Below are 19,709 nucleotides of genomic sequence, written 5' to 3'. Positions count from 1 at the left end.
GCAATATACGTCACAGTAATTATTTAAAATACTACTTGTGACATGCATATGTCTGCAAAACATCTGTGTCAGACATTAATAGAGATTTGCCTGTAGATTTAAAAAAAAAATAGATTACATACACAATTTTTATTTTGATGTAAGTATTCATTACCAAATAAATGCTTGGACTAAAACGAAAATAACACCACAATTGTAAACTATGGCCATGTGTGCACTTTTCAGTCGGACCGGAAAGTGTAATGTAGTGCTTCCACTTGTGTATGTGAGTCACTACATGTACATCACTGGAACACTAGTGCCATTCCAATGACACAATGATTTGTACAGTTACATACAATGTTGAACACACTGTGTGTAAGCTGGACTCTAGTCCTCATACATGTAATCCTACTCTCATGTATCTTATTATGGCAATTTGTGCCATATGTGACAGTGAAATATTTTTAGATGGTCCAGGGGTATCCTTCCCGTGAATAGGCATCTATTGAGAACATGTCTGGCTCCTCCCAGCTTTTACTTGAGAGCGGTGTGAGTTGATTGGCTGGTTGGGGCTGAGGCAGCTGCAGTGGGTGGTGTGGTTTTGTCTGTGTGTGCGTCACTTGAATGTGGGTCTGATGTTTGTTGTGTATGTTTGGTTGCGTGTTGTGTTGATGTGTGCATCATTCAGGTGAGTGTCGTAGTTTTGTTGTGGTCTTTGTCGTGATGTGTGTAGTTGTGTGAGTGTGTTAGTGTAGATGAGTCTGTCATTGTGTAGTTAGTTGTGGTTGTGTTCTATGTGGGTGTAGTATCAGTAGTGTGTGTATTTTAGGATGTAAAGCATTGTGTATTTTCTGCATGTACATTTTGTGGTGGAATGGCAAAGGATCATGGTGTTTGTGGTGTGTTGTATAGTGTGTACTGCAGGTGGACAAATATGGCTAAAGTACGTAGGGTGAGTGTTACTTGCATTTTTACCCTGGGCACTGCAATTGTACAATGTACATTGGCTCCCATGACGGTCTCCCTCCATCAGCACTCTGCCACCAGAACAATGTCTGCCGAAATGTAGCATCTCAATATGGTCATCGGGAGTCCGTCAGCCTAATGGCCTCTTTTGAGGCGGTCGAAGGTTCAGCCACAATACATCTAAATATGGAGGTCAGAACTCCGATGGCTTGACAGAGAACATGGGACCGCCGCCACAGCGGGCACGGGTAATTCTGTCAAGCTATAAATCAGGTCTTTAGTCATCATTTGTCCTATAAAAAGTAAATAATTTAGCCTTTATTTATCCATCAAAAGAAGAAAATAAATGTGGTCATCTGTCTGCTCATACTGACCCTGCTAAAGATGAACTGACACATAAACAACCACTTTTTGGCCATTATGTATGCTCAGGAAAACATCTTCATTCTAATTTCACTGGGCAAGCTTCCAGAGGGGCAACTGATATTTTAGGTTTTGGAAACATACATGTCTTTTGCCTTTTTGGGTTCATGGTTCATCAAAGTTTTGATTTGGGAGCCCAGCCAGATCAGCAGATGAGGTTCACCCAGTGAGCACTGGTTAATCACTCCACAAGTGACCGCTTTTCTTTTCTATTTCTGTCTCAGGTAAATGATGCCATCGGAAATGAGTGGCCCTGGATCTATTTTGTGAGCCTCATCCTACTGGGTTCCTTCTTTGTGATGAACCTGGTGCTGGGTGTGTTGAGTGGGTAAGTGATTGTCGGTCCATTGACGTGAATTTCCTGATGTGTAATTCTACCTAGCGATGAAATGTTTGTTAAATTTGTGCCAGATCCTCACATTATTCAAAGACGTGAAAATGTATAGTTGTGCCATACAGTTACACATTAAATCTATGCTTTTTAGTACTGTGCAAGTCCCTTGAGACATCACATTCTACAGGTGATTAGTTCACTGAGGCCGTATGATCAAAGGGTGAAAGGCACCCTGTTCAGATGTCATACCCAAGGTTCGAGGAGTAAAACCCACTGTATTTGAGCTGAGAGATTAATGGCTCTATATTCTTGTGTAAGAATTCCACCATCATACTCTAGCAAGGAAGGCCTCCATATCCTCAAATAATTCACATAGTTCATCAAGCCTACAAGTGTCAGTCTGTGTCTCTGTATGTGAGACTCTGAAATATTTTATCGTAGAGAGAAAATGTTATGTTTCATGTGTCCGACTGCAGACTGAAAATCAGTATTTCTGGGACAGTTCTATGATGAGACCCTCTTCACCAAGAGGTAACAAGAGAAGAAGGTCCAGCCAATGAAACAAACTGGTGAAGCACCCAGGAACTTTCAGTCAAGAGAGACTGTATGCCTAATTATGCCAACACCTAAATCCAACAATTTGATTTCCTGTGAATCCAGTCTGGCACTGAAAGAACCTTTATACTTTTACTAAAACCCCTTAGTCAACTAAGCCTATGCATGGCAGGCTCTCAATCACTGCGCCAGTCCTCTGTGCATCTTATGTCCTGTAAGTAAAACACTTGGTGCCCCTGCGCTGATCATCTAACTCCACCTCAGACCAGAGTTGAAAGACCACATGTCTCTTTAATGAACCTAAACATTGCACCTCAGAAAATATGACAAGTTCTTTACCCCAGTAAGAATTTTGTGAATGCATCTGTCCATAAAGGTGAAGTGTTACATCTTCCTCTGGCAATACTCGGACTCCTCCATTCCCAGAGATGAAAGGCATCTCCACTGGCACTCATCCTTAAACCCTAGAGGTAAAAAGTATGTTTACTCTGTGCTAGAGTTTAGAATTATCTTGTTCGTGAGGTGAAAGTTTCAGAGTCATGGGCAAATCTCTTAAGCTTCCTCCTGTTTCAACACCCTCTGCATGCTGTTTAAAACCTCCAAATGGATACCCATAGAAACCAGGAAGACCGTCACCCATGCACTCATCAGCAGCGGACTAGACTACGGAAATGCCCTCTACGCTGGCACCACAGTCAAGCTTCAGCAGAAACTCCAGAGGATCCAGAACGCAGCCGCACGTCTCATCCTGAACCTCCCACGCCATGAACACATCTCCGCCCACCTCAGATCCCTTCACTGGCTTCCAATTAGCAAAAGAATCATCTTCAAAGTCCTCATCCACGTACACAAATCCCTCCACAACACTGGACCAGCCTACCTCGACGAAAGGGTGAACTTCCACACTCCCACTCGTTGCCTCCGCTCTGCTGACCTCACCATCGCCACAGTCCTCCGCATCCAATGCACCACCTCCTGAGGCAGAGCCTTCTCCTACCTCGCCCCCAAAACCTGGAACTCCCTTTGCACCAACCTACGCAAGACCCAGGACCTCCTGTCCTTCAGAAAACACCTCAAGACATGGCTTTTTGAACAGTAAACGGGCATTCCCCTCCCTATTTTGTCCCCCCCCAAGCGCCTTGAGACACTTGTGGGTGAGTAGCACACTTTATAAATGTTTTGATTGATTGATAAGCTAAGCCACAATGTTTCCTTTGATTTAGATTTTTTGTGTGGTAAGATCCATCTGTCAGTGGCAGAGTGCTGACCCTGCATCAGACACTCCTTGAGACTATGGTACGTTTATGTTGATTGTCTATGATTTCAGTGGCAGACATTCTTCTCCTATGTTACTCATACATTGTTCAAGTTCGGTATGCGCCAGGACTATAAAGGATGTTGTGAAGCATAAAGAAAAACATTTAATGTTTTTTTCCAGGGTCAGTAAAATATGCAGTAAAATTCACTTTCAAACCATGGCAGCTCTTAGATGGTGATGATTAAATCAGAAAGAACCAGTGTTTTCCAATTAACACAAACACATCACCCACTCTTATCAGCCTCTACTTTTTTCCTTACAAATTATAATCCTAGTCACTGATGAGCACCTGTCCTGCTACCATATATCTGATTCATGCCTTTTTCTTCTCTTACCAGAGAGTTCACCAAGGAGAGAGAGAAAGCAAAGTCAAGGGGCACATTTCAGAAACTGCGGGAGAAACAGCAGCTGGATGAGGACATAAGGGGGTACATGGACTGGATTGTGCATGCCGAAGTGATGGACTCTGACATGGAGAAAGGGGAAGGTACATTCTCTATTACAAGAGTGACCCAGCATCCTATTCCCTGTATTTTTACTGCCTATGTGATGCTCTTACAAGCGTCCACTTCAATCTTTCATTCTGGTGGCATATCCACCATCGTTCAGTTCTGGTCATGAGCCGTTTTGCACCAGGTCCTGAACTACAAGAAAAGCTGGCTACTCCAATGCTATTCCATCCAGCTTTGGCCTATCAACATCCATATTGCGAGTATTTGCACAGTGTCACAGAGGAGACTGGTAGGAGTGGAGGAAACATCAACAGTGTAGTATTGTGTGTGTGTCTGACCCTGCTAAAGATGAACTGAATCATAAACCACCACTTTGTTGGCCATAATGTATGCTAAGGAAAAAGTCTTCATTCTAATTTCAGTCGACAAATTTCCAGAAGGACCAGTGATATTTTAGGTTTTGGAAACATACATGTGTTTTATGAGTCCAGAGTTCCTTAGAGCTGTGATTCGGGACCCCAGTCGGATCAGGCAGATGATGCTCATCCAGTGGGGCCTGATAAGTCAGATCTACTTAGGAACCAGCTTAGTAGTAATTAATATCATAGTTTTGGGGTCAAGGTCCTGTTGATCTTTGTGCCAATTTGATACCCAGTAGCAATACACTAGTATAAAAAATGTCCAGTATTTTGGTTAGCATTCATTTTTAACTCTCCAGCATCAGAAACAAATAATGGAATAGGAAGAGGTGTACTGGTAATACTGCACATCGCGTGCAATTTTCAGAAAAGTCTTCAGCTGCCTTTAATGTCAAAAAGAGAAATGAGGAAATTATTTTAATGATTCGTTGAAGTTGCATGGAGCTATAGGATTTAAAGACCATGGTCTGAATTGATTCAAATCAAATATAAGCAGTCACTCAAGTGATCAACATTGAAAAATAATTTTCCTGACCCACTCCTAAGCACCTCAAGTGCCATTAAATCTGCACATTTTAATCTCCACCTTTAGTCGTTGAGTGGTAGTACTAGAAAATCCACTTTTCATTTCACCGAAATGTGGTTGAAGCACAGTTATGCCTGAAGGTCTTGACCTCTGAAGATGTGACCTTAGTTGCCTTGAATTTAGAGAGCATACATGTTTGAATGACTTTACGCCATATTCAATTTAATGCTAATAAAACTACACTGCTCCTTGTTTCTTCTCCTCAACCACGCACTCAAATTCAGGAATAGCTTTATTTAACAATACCTTAGGCAGCACTTTGTCTATTATTGACAATATCAACTCTCTGGGTTTCACTTTTAACTCTCATCTCAACCTACAGAAACTTTTCAACACTGTCACCAGTAACATCAATCATCAGCTCCATTTAATCAGTGTTATCATACCTCTCATCCAGGAAAAAGATCTAAACAATCTAGCCCAACGACTGGTATTATCGAGATTCATAGATGGAACTGTTGTTTTCTTTGGCCACCCAAAAAACACCTTGCTCCACTCTAGGCTTCCTTACATGCTGCAGCATTTTGATCTCGAGACCTTGCTGCTCTCATCACATCACTCTTGCACTGCACTCACTTCACCGTCTCTCTCTTGATGGCAGACCAACCTACAAGCGTACATGCCTAGTGCACAAACTACTATAATCTCATGAAGCTCACTATTTGACAAGCAAACTGAAGATTGTAGGTGTATATGCAACTTTGCAGCTTGGATAGTCATGTCCTCAAAACCCCATCCTTCAAAAAAAAAAATGTACCTTCAATCAACCTTTTAACAGAAATGCTCCTGAAGTCTGGAATTCCATTTTGCTTTCAATCCACTCTACAGTCTCTGTACTGGTTTGGAGGTTGGTTCCCCACTTCATATTACTTCCTCTGATAGTCTGGAGTGCACGTACTTTGTGTATGCAGGAGTAATATGCAGACAATAACCTGTCTTTGGTCTTGTTTCTCAGGTACCTTGGTACACAGTGTTTTGCATCTCCACCGACCTATTTATGAGGCATTTTGTATGTATGTTTTGCATGTTTATTGTATCAGTTTTCTGTCTAGCTTTCTAGTGATGTGTACTGTATCATCTTTCTTTCACTTTTCTTATTTACTTTTTTTCACGATGTGCTGCTCGAAACAAGTTCTTGGAATTCTTCTAAAACAAAATTACCTCCATATTCAGCAACAAACTGAGCCTGTCACTGTCGCAACTCAGCTTCCCATCATAGGTGTAGAACAAAGCCTGGCCTCATGGCACACTGTCCGCACCGCCAAACCACTGATGCCATGAAGACCATCCACTTGAAAGCCCCATCTGGCCCTTTTCCCCACCATGACTTTATCAAAGGACTCCTGCTGATCAGTGAAGTACCCGTCCTGTGCGCCTCCATTGATTCTGCCACATTCCCATACTTCTTGAAACATTCCACCTTCATGCTCCTGTTTAATAAACCATCTGCTGATGCAGCCACACTCCCACTCACAGACCCATCTCCCTCCTACCATACCCAGCAAAGGTCTTAGAACTAATCAACTGACGCTTCTCCAACCACCTCACCAACTGCCAGCTCCTCAATGCCATGCAGTCTGATTTCAGGCCCAACCACAGTACAGAAACTGCACTCACTGCCGCCACAGATGACATTACTAGGATCCTTCACAGTGGCGAGATGGCAGCCCTCATTCTCCTGCAGCATTTGACATGGTTTCACACAGCATCCCCATCAAGTGCCTGCATGAGGTTGGCATCCAATCTCTCGACTAGATCTGCTCCTTCTTAAAGTATAGAACACAAGCTGTCAACCTGGCTTCTTACTGCTTAGAATCCTGCAAACTCATCTGCTGAGTGTCTCAAGGTTCATTGCTCAGCCCCACGCTTTTCAAAGCATACTCTCGCTACCATCATCCATGCACACATCAACAGCTCTATGCCGGTGCCACACAATTCACAGTCTCCTTCTTGGAAAAGACCCCACTCACACAAGAAACAAGTTCACCGCATGCATGGCCAACGCCACTAACTGAATGAAAGCCAGCTGTCTCAAGTTCAACACTGAGAAGACAGAAATGGTGATCTTTGGCCAGAACACCTCTCCATGCGATGCCAACTGATGGTGGGCCAAACTCAGACCCACTGTCAGCGGCCATGCCAGGAACTGAAAAATATGAATCAACAGCAAATTGACATGACTGCACAAGTCAACGCCGTCACTGCATCCTACTTCCATACCCTGAAGATGATGAGGAAGATCTTCAAATGGCTCCAAAGTAACAGTAGAAAAACTCTCGTGCCCTAGTTACTAGCAAATTGGACTACGGGAACACCTTCTACACTGGGATCGTCATGCCACTCACTTGAAGACTACAATCTTTCCAGAACTCAGCAGCCAGAATCATCTTCAACGTCCCACACAGAAGTCACATCACACCACACCTCAGGGAGCACCACTTGCTCCCACTACACAAACAGGCTAATTTCAAACTCCTCATGCACATTCAAAGAACTACACAACTTGGGATCCACGTACCTGAACAGTCACATTTTATCTCACAAACTACCCAGACACCTCTGTCCCATAGGACTCCTACTTGCATTCATCCCACACATACACAGCACAATATCAGAAGAACTGATATTTTCTTACATTGCTCCTAAAGCATGAAATGGCCTCCCACTCCGCATCACAACCTTCTCTTCTCTTCTTGAATTCCGCAAGAAGCTGAAGACCTTACTTTTCAATCAACCAACCTACCATAGGCAGTGCTTGGCAACACACCTGGTCAGCACCAGGATACTCTTGCTGCTGATAGCGCACTTTACAAATACACATATCATAACATATTAAATTGCTTACAAAGTATTTCTTACAAATTTATGAGAATATTCACCAGGTATTAGTGTGTCTTTGCTTGTTTCTGTGTTGGAAGGTGGTTTATTAGTAGGGGTTGGTAGGTACCCACCACTAGCAATAAGGTCAGAATCACAATATAAGGTTCAGTCAAGGTCTCAATAAATTAATCCCTTGCTCAACCATTGGTTGCTGCAATGAGGTGGCAGGCTTAACTTAGGAGACAGGTGTGTAAAACATTGAAAAACACACAATACAAATCCAACACTAATTTATAATAATGGTAACTATTTGTATCTTTAAAATGAGACCAAAATGACAGAAATCCAAAGTAGGGAACTGGAGATATGAATTTTTAAACATTAAATGTTTTCTAGTGCTTTAAAGCCAAAAGTGCCACTTTGGGACATCTGGTTGTGCTTGACTTTGACAAAGTCAAAGTTTCAGGCTGACCGCGATGGAGCGTGGGTCGGATACTCTTAGCAGTAGGGCCCGGTCCAGTTTTTACCTTCTGACATAGTCACTTTTCTGGCATTTTCTTCTTTTGTTGTTGGGCAAGGCTCCCTGTCAGGCTGGTTTTCATTGTGACGTCAGCAGCTTGGCTCAGTGCGAGATCCTGGTCAACTCCTGGAAGTCGCAATGACTGGGAAAAGCTCCAGAGCTTCGGCGAGACAAACTTGAAATTCAGGCCTGCTTGTGGTTCAGCGTCGGGGGCTTAACTCTCATCAACAGGTGAGTCACCTTATGGAGCTTTTTTCCAAAGTTGCTCCAAACCTCTGGATCTTCTTCCAGAAATCCTCCTTTGGTCTCCAGTGGTTCACAACACCAATCCAAGGGTCTAGAAGCTCTGAGATGGTCCTTGAGATGTTGGTACTATGTTTCCCAGAAAGCATCTGTCAAATCCTTCAAAGTCCAGTTGAGGGTGGTCAGCTGAGTTCCTCTTGGTGGGGATGATTCAGGTGAAGCTCTTTTAACCTGTTGGATTCAGGGAGTTTGCTTCTTCACTTCTGGAAACCAGGTAAAGTTCTAAGAGTTGTAGTTCCTTAGTGTGCAACAGGTGCATTCATCCACAATTCAGCCCTCTGGGGTGCAGACCAGGGTTCCAGCAGGGCAGTCCTTCTTCTCCTTCTAGTTTTAGGCAGTGCTCAGAGTTGCTGGACAACTCTGCCATATTTATCCAGTGTTTCTTGGTGACAAGCGGGGGGCACCACTGACTAATGGGATTCAGGGTGACAACCAGAAGAATGACAACTCCCTCCAAAGTGTGACATATTCTTGTCCCAGAAAGCACTTTTCTTCCAAATTCCAAAACGGAGAAACTTTCTCCAGGAGGTTAAGATCTGACTAAGCCGTCCCCCAGGTGTGGCTACATTTCCTTAAAACTCTCCCTAGGCCCCTCTGCTAATCTGATTACTGGAGCTCCTATCTGGCTGGGGTGAGAGGAAGTGGGGTTGAGCCTTTGTCCTGTCCTGACCATCATTTACCCTTTAAAGACCAGTTTGGCTACTCAGGCACCATCTTGCCTTTTTCTCTGCAGCTTGTCCTCACCAGATGTCCACTCCACCACCAGACGTCCCTTTGTCTTAATGTAGGCCACTTCACACCTCATTAAGACGGCTTGGCTCAGCCTGGCAGAGGCTGGCCAATCGGAGAAGAGCTGCTGGAAGGCTTGGTTTTGGCTGATCAAAAAAGCAAGGGCCAGATGTTGCAAAGGGTTTTTCCCATTATGTGTCAATGGGAAAATGTGTTCGTACATATGACCCCAAGTTCTATAACTTCTTTTCTGTGATAGTTATAATACATCTGACATTGGCAAGTTGTTGGACTTATTATAACAATACTTTTGAGTCCTAGAATGAAATTTTTAGCGCTTTCCTAGCAAAGTTATACTTTAATAAAGCATTCACATGTTCGCCTACGGAGCTAATGTCCTACAATGGAGAACATGGAAATTAGCGTTTTTTCCCTCACCAGGGCACATAAAACATTTTTATAATGTTTTTACAAGGCACCCTACCACTGGAGCACCTAGGGGAGTCTTTAAGCGTGACATATGTAAAAATAAGGTAATTTAATACTTTAGAAGTACTTTTAATTCTAAAGTCGAATTTGCATACAATTTATTTTTAAAAGCAGCCTGCAAAGCAGGGCTGCCTTTAAAATGACAGCTGGCACTACAGCAGTGCACACATGAGTGCATTAACTCTACTGGGCCTCTAAACCTACGTACCCTATTATATACTAGGGACTTACTGGTAGGTTATCATAGCCAATTATATGTGTGCCCAATTTGCATATACCTTTTAAACAGAGCACTGGCCCTGGGTTTGGTTAGGAGAGCCCAGGGCATAGCCAGAATCAATAACCACCAGTATCAGTCAAAACATGGGGTGTTCAGGGTAAAAGGTGACTTCCTCACCGATTTGGTGAAGACCATGGAGCTCAAATTTATTTGGAACTTTGAGTATTGCACTTGAAAACCCACCCACGCAGACTGTCTGGATATGCCAGACACCTGAAGAATCTACGCTGCCTTAAGATACATAGTGATGAGCAAAAATCTGTAAAAAATATAGATTTTCGTTTACCTTTTGCGCAGAAGAAGTTATTCAATGCCTAAATAGAATGAAGTCATCCCAGTTTTTGAAAGTTTTTATATTACTCCAAATTTAAACCTTGTTAGTGTCTTTAATGATATATAATGTGCCTTACTCTTAGCACAGCTATCTGCTTTGAATGGAGGTGTTTAGGCTAGGGCGGTAAATGGAAGCCTATAGGCGCCTGGTGCACCCTACAGCATTTCCGTATGTGCCTGTACGTTTGTCACTTTTATATCATCTCTCAACTTCTATTGCAACCCATGCATACCTGTCGGCTATTTTTTGTTCTCATGCTCCTCTGCCTTCTGTGCTTCTTTTCCTCGTCCCGGGATGTGGCTTCAGTTTCCCTTTGTTTTTACTTTTGCCAGGTGCAGCTTCAGATGAGAGGGGCTCTGATACGGACAGCCTGTACGAGATTGAAGGGATGAACAAGTACATACTCTTCTTGTAAGTAGAGCTCTGGTACCAATATTTGTGTGTTCCTGATGGCGGAATAGCCGCATGGCACTCATTCTGTGGAACCAGCACATGCACAATCTTCTAGGGCATATATGCACAACAGACCCTCCATTAACTCTTACATAGGCATTTTGTGGATAGGCCAGCAAGGCAGCCCACGTAGCATCATATAAAAGTACGAGAGGGCAGAGCAAGTACAGTGCCAAATACAAAAGCGGAATATCGCTAATGTTTTGGTCTAACGATGTTATACAAGGTTTAAAACCCTCTGTCAGTGCAGGTGAGACAAACATCATCTTGAGCATAGACTTATAAGCTCATGTGAACGTTTGAGTGCAGCACTGAATGTGGGGTCCACGGAAGGATTACATCGTATGCACGTTCTTCCACTTGAACACATTAGGAAACTACTCTCACCAGCTTCCACGCAGTTCACTCTTCACCTCTCTGCACTTTCCACAAAGGCCAAACTACAACAGACATCAGAACTCACCTATTTGCTCCACAGTCCCTGTTGTGTGCCCCTTCACAGGCTCCTGCCAACAACTCTACACCGCGAGCAACACGCCAAGAACACAAGGCCAAAATTTGTGTCTCTGTAATAGTTCAACACATGCTTCATTTTGGCAGGTTACCTCTACCGCTCCCATTTTCAATTAGAGACTGCTCACTATATTAAGAATTGGCGGAACATCACTACCTTGTTGATCCCAGGCTCAGGTCAATGATGGTTAAGTCCATCCTGAATGTTTACCCCTTCCTCGAGTATCCTAAAGAAGTCAACGGGTTCAGGAACCAGACATGATTTACATAGTGTGTCACATAAGAGAAGTAAGAGATTAAATCCAAGGACCTTGCACCAGCAGCAAATTGTATGACAGAATTTTGACCACATAAATATTGCGGTACAAAACAAATTGTGGTCAAAACACAGACCACAAAATATTGAGTTTACAAAAATATTGTGGGCCTAAATATCATGGTCCTTCCAACATCCACGTGATGTTTCTCCCAAAAAAGGCATAAAATCCCCAAATCAAGCCCTGCAATTCTTTTTCATTCAGTGGACAATCCCCACTTCTACTTGGCATTAAGGGCCTCATTACAAGTTTGGCGGAGGGTATTACTCCATCACAAAAGTGATGGATATCCCGTCTGCCGTATTACAAGTTCCATAGGATATAATGAAACTTGTAATAGGGCGGATGGAATATCTGTCACGTTTGTGATGGAGTAATCCCCTCCACCAAACTCGTAAGGAGGCCCTAAGTATCCTCTCCAGCATGATATAACACAAATTTCTCCCTTCAAAGCCATTGCTCGTGTGATCAATAGTACACTCACAGAGGAATATTCCCCAGTCCCAACAGTCAAGATAAAATTGTTTTCACCATTATTCTCTCCCTAATTTGTTCTCATAATTTTTTACCTTGTGTCTCTCTCGTTTTCTTTTTTATTTCTCCTGCTGCCTAACTATCCATGTTATCTTCCACAGTTTTCTTACTCATCCTCTTTTTCTCTCATCCTTGTTTTTTTCTCATTTGACGCCGTCTGTGTTTTTAATTTTAACTTGTGCAGCTCTTTCATTATTATTTCACTTTCCAATTTCCTCTTTTTCCACCTTTTTTTTTTTTACCCAGTTTCTCTCTATTCCCATCATACACTCACACTTCTCCATTTAACACCCTATGTCTGTGCTTACATTTATACCATTTCCCACTTCATGTCTGTAGGAAGTTGGCTCTGTATGCACTATTTCAAAGTAAGGAATAGTATGCACAGAGTCCAAGGCTTCCCCTTAGAGGTAAGATAGTGGCAAAAAGAGATAATACTAATGCTCTATTTTGTGGTAGTGTGGTCGAGCAGTAGGCTTATCAAAGGAGTAGTGTTAAGCATTTGTTGTACATACACAAGCAATAAATGAGGAACACACACTCAAAGACAATTCCAGGCCAATATGTTTTTGTATAGAAAAATATATTTTCTTAGTTTATTTTAAGAACCACAGGTTCAAATTTTACATGTAATACTTCAAATGAAAGGTATTGCAGGTAGGTACTTTAGGAACTTTGAATAATCAAAACAGCATATACACTTTTCAAATAAATCACATATAGCTATTTTAAAACTAGACACAGTGCAATTTTCACAGTTCCTAGGGGGAGTAACAGTTTGTTAGTTCTTGCAGGTAAGTAAACCACCTACGGGGTTCAAGTTTGGGTCCAAAGTAACCCACCGTTGGGGGTTCAGAGCAACCCCAAAGTTACCACACCAGCAGCTCAGGGCCGGTCAGGTGCAGAGGTCAAAGTGGTGCCCAAAACGCATAGGCTTGAATGGAGAAGGGGGTGCCCCGGTTCCAGTCTGCCAGCAGGTAAGTACCTGCGTCTTCGGAGGGCAGACCAGGGGGGTTTTGTAGGACACCGGGGGACACACAAGTTAGCACAGAAAGTACACCCTCAGCAGCACGGGGCGGCCGGGTGCAGTGTGCAAACATGCATCGGGTTTCCAATGTAAATCAATGGGAGACCAAGGGGTCCCTTCAGCGATGCAGGCAGGCAAGGGGGGGGGCTCCTCAGGGTAGCCACCACCTGGGCAAGGGAGAGGGTCTCCTGGGGGTCACTCCTGCACTGGAGTTCTGATCTTTCATGTCCTGTGGACTGTGGGTGCAGAGTCTTTTCCAGGCGTCGGGATCTGGGAGTCAGGCAGTTGCGGTCAGGGGGAGCCTCGGGATTCCCTCTGCAGGCGTCGCTGTGTGGGCTCAGGGGGGACAACTCTGGCTACTCACGGTCTTGCAGTCACCGGGGAGTCCTCCCTGAAGTGTTGTTTCTCCACAAGTCGAGCCGGGGGCGTCGGCTGCAGAGTAGCAAGTCTCACGCTTCCGGCGGGAAACGCAGTTGTTTTGAAGTTGCTCCTTTGAAACAAAGTTGCAGTCTTGGGTGAACAGGGCCGCTGTCCTCAGGAGTTTCTTGGTCCTTCTAGAGCAGGGCAGTCCTCTGAGGATTCAGAGGTCGCTGGTCCCTGGGGAGAGCGTCGCTGGAGCAGTGTCTTTAGAAGTGGGGAGACAGGCCGGTAGAGCTGGGGCCAAAGCAGTTGGTGTCTCCGTCTTCTCTGCAGGGTTTTTCAGCTTAGCAGTCCTCTTCTTCTTAGGTTGCTGGAATCTGAGTTACTTGGTTCTGGGGAGCCCCTAAATACTGAATTTAGGGGTGTGTTTAGGTCTGGGAGGGCAGTAGCCAATGGCTACTGTCCTTGAGGGTGGCTACACCCTCTTTGTGCCTCCTCCCTGAGGGAAGGGGGGCACATCCCTAATCCTATTGGGAGAATCCTCCATCTGCAAGATGGAGGATTTCTAAAAGTCAGAGTCACCTCAGCTCAGGACACCTTAGGGGCTGCCCTGACTGGCCAGTGACTCCTCCTTGTTTTTCTCATTATCTCTCCTGGACTTGCCGCCAAAAGTGGGGGCTGTGTCCAGGGGGCAGGCATCTCCACTAGCTGGAGTGCCCTGGGGCATTGTAACACGAAGCCTAAGCCTTTGAGGCTTGCTGCTAGGTGTTACAGTTCCTGCAGGGGGGAGGTATGAAGCACCTCCACCCAGAGCAGGCTTTTGTTTCTGTCCTCAGAGAGCACAAAGGCACTCACCACATGGGTTCAGAAACTTGTCTCTCAGCAGCAGGCTGGCACAGACCAGTCAGTCCTGTACTGAACAATTGGGTAAAATACAGGGGACATCTCTAAGATGCCCTCTGTGTGCATTTTTTAATAAATCCAACACTGGCATCAGTGTGGGTTTATTATTCTGAGAAGTTTGGTACCAAACTTCCCAGTATTCAGTGTAGCCATTATGGAGCTGTGGAGTTTGTTTTTGACAGACTCCCAGACCATATACTCTTATGGCTACCCTGCACTTACAATGTCTAAGGTTTTGCTTAGACACTGTAGGGGCATAGTGCTCATGCACCTATGCCCTAACCTGTGGTATAGTGCACCCTGCCTTAGGGCTGTAAGGCCTGTTAGAGGGGTGACTTACCTATGCCATAGGCAGTGTGAGGTTGGCATGGCACCCTGAGGGGAGTGCCATGTCGACTTAGTCATTTTCTCCCCACCAGCACACACAAGCTGGCAAGCAGTGTGTCTGTGCTGAGTGAGGGGTCCCTAGGGTGGCATAAGACATGCTGCTGCCCTTAGAGACCTTTCCTGGCATCAGGGCCCTTGGTACCAAGGGTACCAGTTACAAGGGACTTAACTGGGTGCCAGGGTTGTGCCAATTGTGGAAACAATGGTACATTTTAGGTGAAAGAACAGTGGTGCTGGGGCCTGGTTAGCAGGGTCCCAGCACACCTCTCAGTCAAGTCAGTATCAGGCAAAAAGTGGGGGGGAACTGCAACAGGGAGCCATTTCTTTACAATGTCCTTCTGCCTTTCTACCCCCCTTTCTTGAAGAAACCATTTCTTGCTCCACCACCTTCTTTCTCCTCTCTCATTTGTTTTTTCTTTGTCACTCCTTCTGCTTTTTTATGTCACGTCCCTTCTAAGTCCTACTCCATCTCAGCAACAGAACCATCTTTTTTTTAATTATGTTTCTTCCATTTTGCACTGTACTTGTCATTACCTAGTTGCACTCTGTCCTTACTGTTCCCTCTTTGGTCTCCCTCCTGTGTTTCATCCTCATGGCCTTTGCTGCTCTGTGGATTACATTGTATTGCATTGTAGTTGCATTTACATAATTCTCCATACGCCTGAGCGGATGCCTGAGTCTTTTAGTGTATGGATAACATGCTGAACCACAGGTTGTGCTTGGTTGGAAGGATCATGGTTTATTAGATGCAGTTTGGTCTCTCTTTTTATGTGGGAAGTGTTTAGGTGTTCTGTGATGAGTAGCAAACTGCTCTTGTGCCACTGCGATCATGTATGTAAAAAATCGAATAATTGGCAAAACTTTTAAATGATGCCAGTGAGCCTTCATAAACATATGCTACTCATGCCGGTAAGCCTGTAGCAGTGCAAAGTAAAGTGAGAGATAGTTGGCCGTGGCCCACATACATTTCTGATGTGGCCACTGTGACTCTGTGTAAAACAGGAACAGGCACCATGTGGTCGGAATACCCTCATCTCCTCTGTGACCAACATCACTGATAAATGGGGTCAAAATCGAAGCCTATTGCAACAGTGCCGCTTATGCTCACAGGCATCCTTTGCTCATCGTTAAAAAGTGCTCTAGCTACACCCCGCACTCATATATGTAAAGGCCAGTATGTAAAGCCCTTCTGGTAAGTCAGTCTAGCATCGTGTGATTTTGAGCAATGGAGTCAATGCTTTTCATATTTGAACCAAAGTTTTATGGCTTTCAAAAATGCACTTACGACTGACCATAAAACGGCCAATTCACAAAATGTGCTTCAACGTTTTTGGTATTGATATGTATGGGTCTCCGTGAGCCAGTCTGTCAAAGGAAAGAATTGCATTTCCACTGCACATTTCGGGCAGGGAGTGTGTAATTTTGTACCGCTCATGTGTTTATTCACTGGTGGAGCGTGAGGTCTGCAACACCGAGAGGGAACCTTTACTAGAAGATCATTTTGTGAATGTGGGAATTTGTTTTGTGAATGAACCCATGTGCAAAAAACACTTTTCTCCGATATGTGCTAAAACGTTGGTGATTTTCGTCTATTTATCCCTACCACTAGAAAAATTTGCATGTTTTGGTGAATCACAATCCTTTTCTTCTGTAGCATGACTAAAAAGCGAATTACTGAAAATTTGAATGGGGGAATTTTGAATCCCTTTAAGAACATGTTCTCTCAGGGATGATTCCTAAATGTGGTTGTGCTTGGACAAGTCTCATGAGGAAAAGAGTGGTACATTTAATCATGTGTGTACAACTATGGTGGATAAAGTGTTCCTCTTTCTGGATTTATTGGAGAAAAAAATACAAACCCCTTTACCTCAAGATGCCATAGTACATTTTCTGAGTCATACCAGGATGGGCGGTTTGCCTCCTGCGACCTAGATAAAAAGAAGCAACTCATTTGTTGGTGTTTTGTGAATCGGGAAGCTCCTAAGGAGATCCATCTTTGAGGGTGCAAACCTAATTTTTATTGGCTGCCCTTAGCCGTTCCTTGAACACTTCCACTTAGGATATGCAAATGAGGTGATTGTGCAAGTTCAACCTATCCTCTACCCACAGTTTTAATTCAACTACCAGTTTCCATATTCGTATTTTATGCACATGAAAAGTAAGTTATGCACATGAACACCAGGTTACATCAACTCACTCAGGCATGCTCAATGTTTTTATGGCTTTGGTCGTTATCTATCCTACACAAATATGTATGAAATTGTGATTGGTTTTGTGTGATGGAAATCTGGGACTTACAGATCAGTAATTTGCAACTCAGAAGAATATGCTAATTTGATCAGTTTTTTGCATCCACACGTGGACTAAAGCTTTCTGCTGGTCCATTACTGTGGAGATTTGCAGCTTTGGTAGGACATACTCTTCAGTACTACCATGCATTGCAAATGTGTCTAAATGTATGAAAGATAATTTATAAATAACCAAAAAGCATTGCTCTAACAGTCTTGCTTGCTTACTTTTCTTTCTGTTGCCTCATGCTCACCAAATGCATCACGCTGCATTCACCTTCATTGCTTGTTTTCCACAGCCGTCGCTGGAGGCGCTGGAATCGCCTGTTTCGCAGAAAATGTCGAGAGCTAGTGAAGTCCAACTTTTTCTACTGGATAGTGATCTTGATAATTTTTCTCAACACAATCACCATAGCCACAGAGCACCACAACCAAAAACAATGGATAACTGATGCGCAAGGTGAGAATGATGGATTGTGGGTGGACAGGGAGATAATTGGAAGATGCTTAACTTCAAGAGAAAGAGTCTCTAATGAGGTCTGTCGCTTACTGTAGGAGGCTGGCCTGGTTTGTAGTGAGTACCAAGGGGTACTTACACTCTGCACCAGGTCCAGGTATCCCTTATTAGTGAGAAGAGGTGTCTAGCAGCTTAGGCTGATAGAAAAGGTAGCTTAGCAGAGCAGCGTAGGCTGAACTAGGAGACGAGTGAAGCTCCTACTATACCACTGGTGTCATATGCACAATATCATAAGAAAACACAGTACACAGATATACTAAAAATAAAGGTACTTTATTTTTATGACAATATGCCAAAAGTATCTCAGTGAGTACCCTCAGTATGAGGATAGCAAATATACACAAGATATATGTACACAATACCAAAAATATGCAGTAATAGCAATAGAAAACAGTGGAAGCAATGTATAGTCACAATAGGTTGCAATGAGAGCACATAGGTACAGGGGCAACCCAAACCATATACTCTAGAAGTGGAATGCGAACCACGAATGGACCCCAAACCTATGTGACCTTGTAGAGGGTCGCTGGGACTGTAAGGAAACAGTGAGGGCTAGAAAAATAGCCCACCCCAGGACCCTGAAAAGTGGGTGCAAAGTGCACCTAAGTTCCCCAGAGAGCACAGAAGTCGTGATAGGGGAATTCTGCAAGGAAGACCAACACCAGCAATGCAACAACAATGCATTTCCTGATCAGAGAACCTGTGGAACAAGGGGACCAAGTCCAAGAGTCACACTCAAGTCGGGAGTGGGCAGATGCCCAGGAAATGCCAGCTGTGGGTGCAAAGAAGCTGCCACTGGATGGTAGAAGCTGTGGATTCTGCAAGAACGAAGAGGGCTAGAAACTTCCCCGTTGGAGGATGGATGTCCTACGTCATGAAGAAGCTTGCAGAGGTGTTTCCGTGCAGAAAGACCGCAAACAAGCCTTGCTAGCTGCAAGGGGCGTGGTTAGGGTTTTTGGATGCTGCTGTGGCCCAGGAGGGACCAGGATGTCGCAAATTGCGTGAGGAAACAGAGGGGACGTCTAGCAAGACAAAGAGCCCACTCAGAAGCAAGCAGCACCCGCAGAAGTGCCAGAAGAGGCACTACGAAGAAGAGTGAACCGGAGCCCACCCGAAGTCACAAAAGAAAGTCCCACTACGCCGGAGGACAACTCAGGAGGTCGTGCACTGCAGGTTAGAGTGTCGGGGACCCAGGCTTGGCTGTGCACAAAGGAAATCCTGGAAGAGTGCACAGGAGCCGGAGCAGCTGCAAATCACGCGGTACCCAGCAATGCAGTCTAGCGTGGGGAGGCAAGGACTTACCTCCACCAAACTTGGACTGAAGAGTCACTGGACTGTGGGAGTCACTTGAACAGAGTTGCTGAGTTCCAGGGACCTCTCTCGTCATGCTGAGAGGAGACCCAGAGGACCGGTGATGCAGTCTTTTGGTGCCTGCGGTTGCAGGGGGAAGATTCCGTCGACCCACGGGAGATTTCTTCGGAGCTTCTAGTGCAGAGAACAGGCAGACTACCCCCACAGCATGCACCACCAGGAAAACAGTCGAGAAGGTGGCCGGATCAGCGTTACAAGGTCGCAGTAGTCGTATTTGCTACTTTGTTGCAGTTTTGCAGGCTTCCAGAGCAGTCGATTCCTTGGCAGAAGGTGAAGAGAGAGATGCAGAGGAACTCTGATGAGCTCTTGCATTCGTTATCTAAAGAATTCCAAAAAGCAGAGACCCTAAATAGCCAGAAAAGGAGGTTTGGCTACTTAGGAAGGAGGATAGGCTAGCAACACAGGTAAGAGCCTATCAGAAGGAGTCTCTGACGTCACCTGCTGGCCCTGGCCACTCAGAGCAGTCCAGTGTGCCAGCAGCACCTCTGTTTCCAAGAGGGCAGAGGTCTAGAGCACACTGGAGGAGCTC

General features: G+C 44.5%; 1 protein-coding gene across 1 annotated transcript in view; it reads left to right on the top strand.

Moving 5' to 3' along the window:
• CACNA1S (calcium voltage-gated channel subunit alpha1 S) overlaps positions 1 to 19,709 on the top strand; it is a 381,085-nt gene that overhangs the window by 124,281 nt on the left and 237,095 nt on the right. Inside the window, exons 7-10 of the mRNA XM_069238889.1 lie at positions 1,596 to 1,699; positions 3,917 to 4,065; positions 10,843 to 10,921; positions 17,592 to 17,752. Of these exons, the coding sequence (XP_069094990.1) occupies positions 1,596 to 1,699; positions 3,917 to 4,065; positions 10,843 to 10,921; positions 17,592 to 17,752 (493 nt within the window). The remainder of the gene's footprint in view (positions 1 to 1,595; positions 1,700 to 3,916; positions 4,066 to 10,842; positions 10,922 to 17,591; positions 17,753 to 19,709) is intronic.

The sequence above is a fragment of the Pleurodeles waltl genome, chromosome 6 (genome assembly GCF_031143425.1).
Source record: "Pleurodeles waltl isolate 20211129_DDA chromosome 6, aPleWal1.hap1.20221129, whole genome shotgun sequence".
Classification (NCBI taxonomy): Eukaryota; Metazoa; Chordata; class Amphibia; order Caudata; family Salamandridae; genus Pleurodeles; species Pleurodeles waltl.
This window is presented reverse-complemented; position numbering and strand designations above follow the sequence as displayed.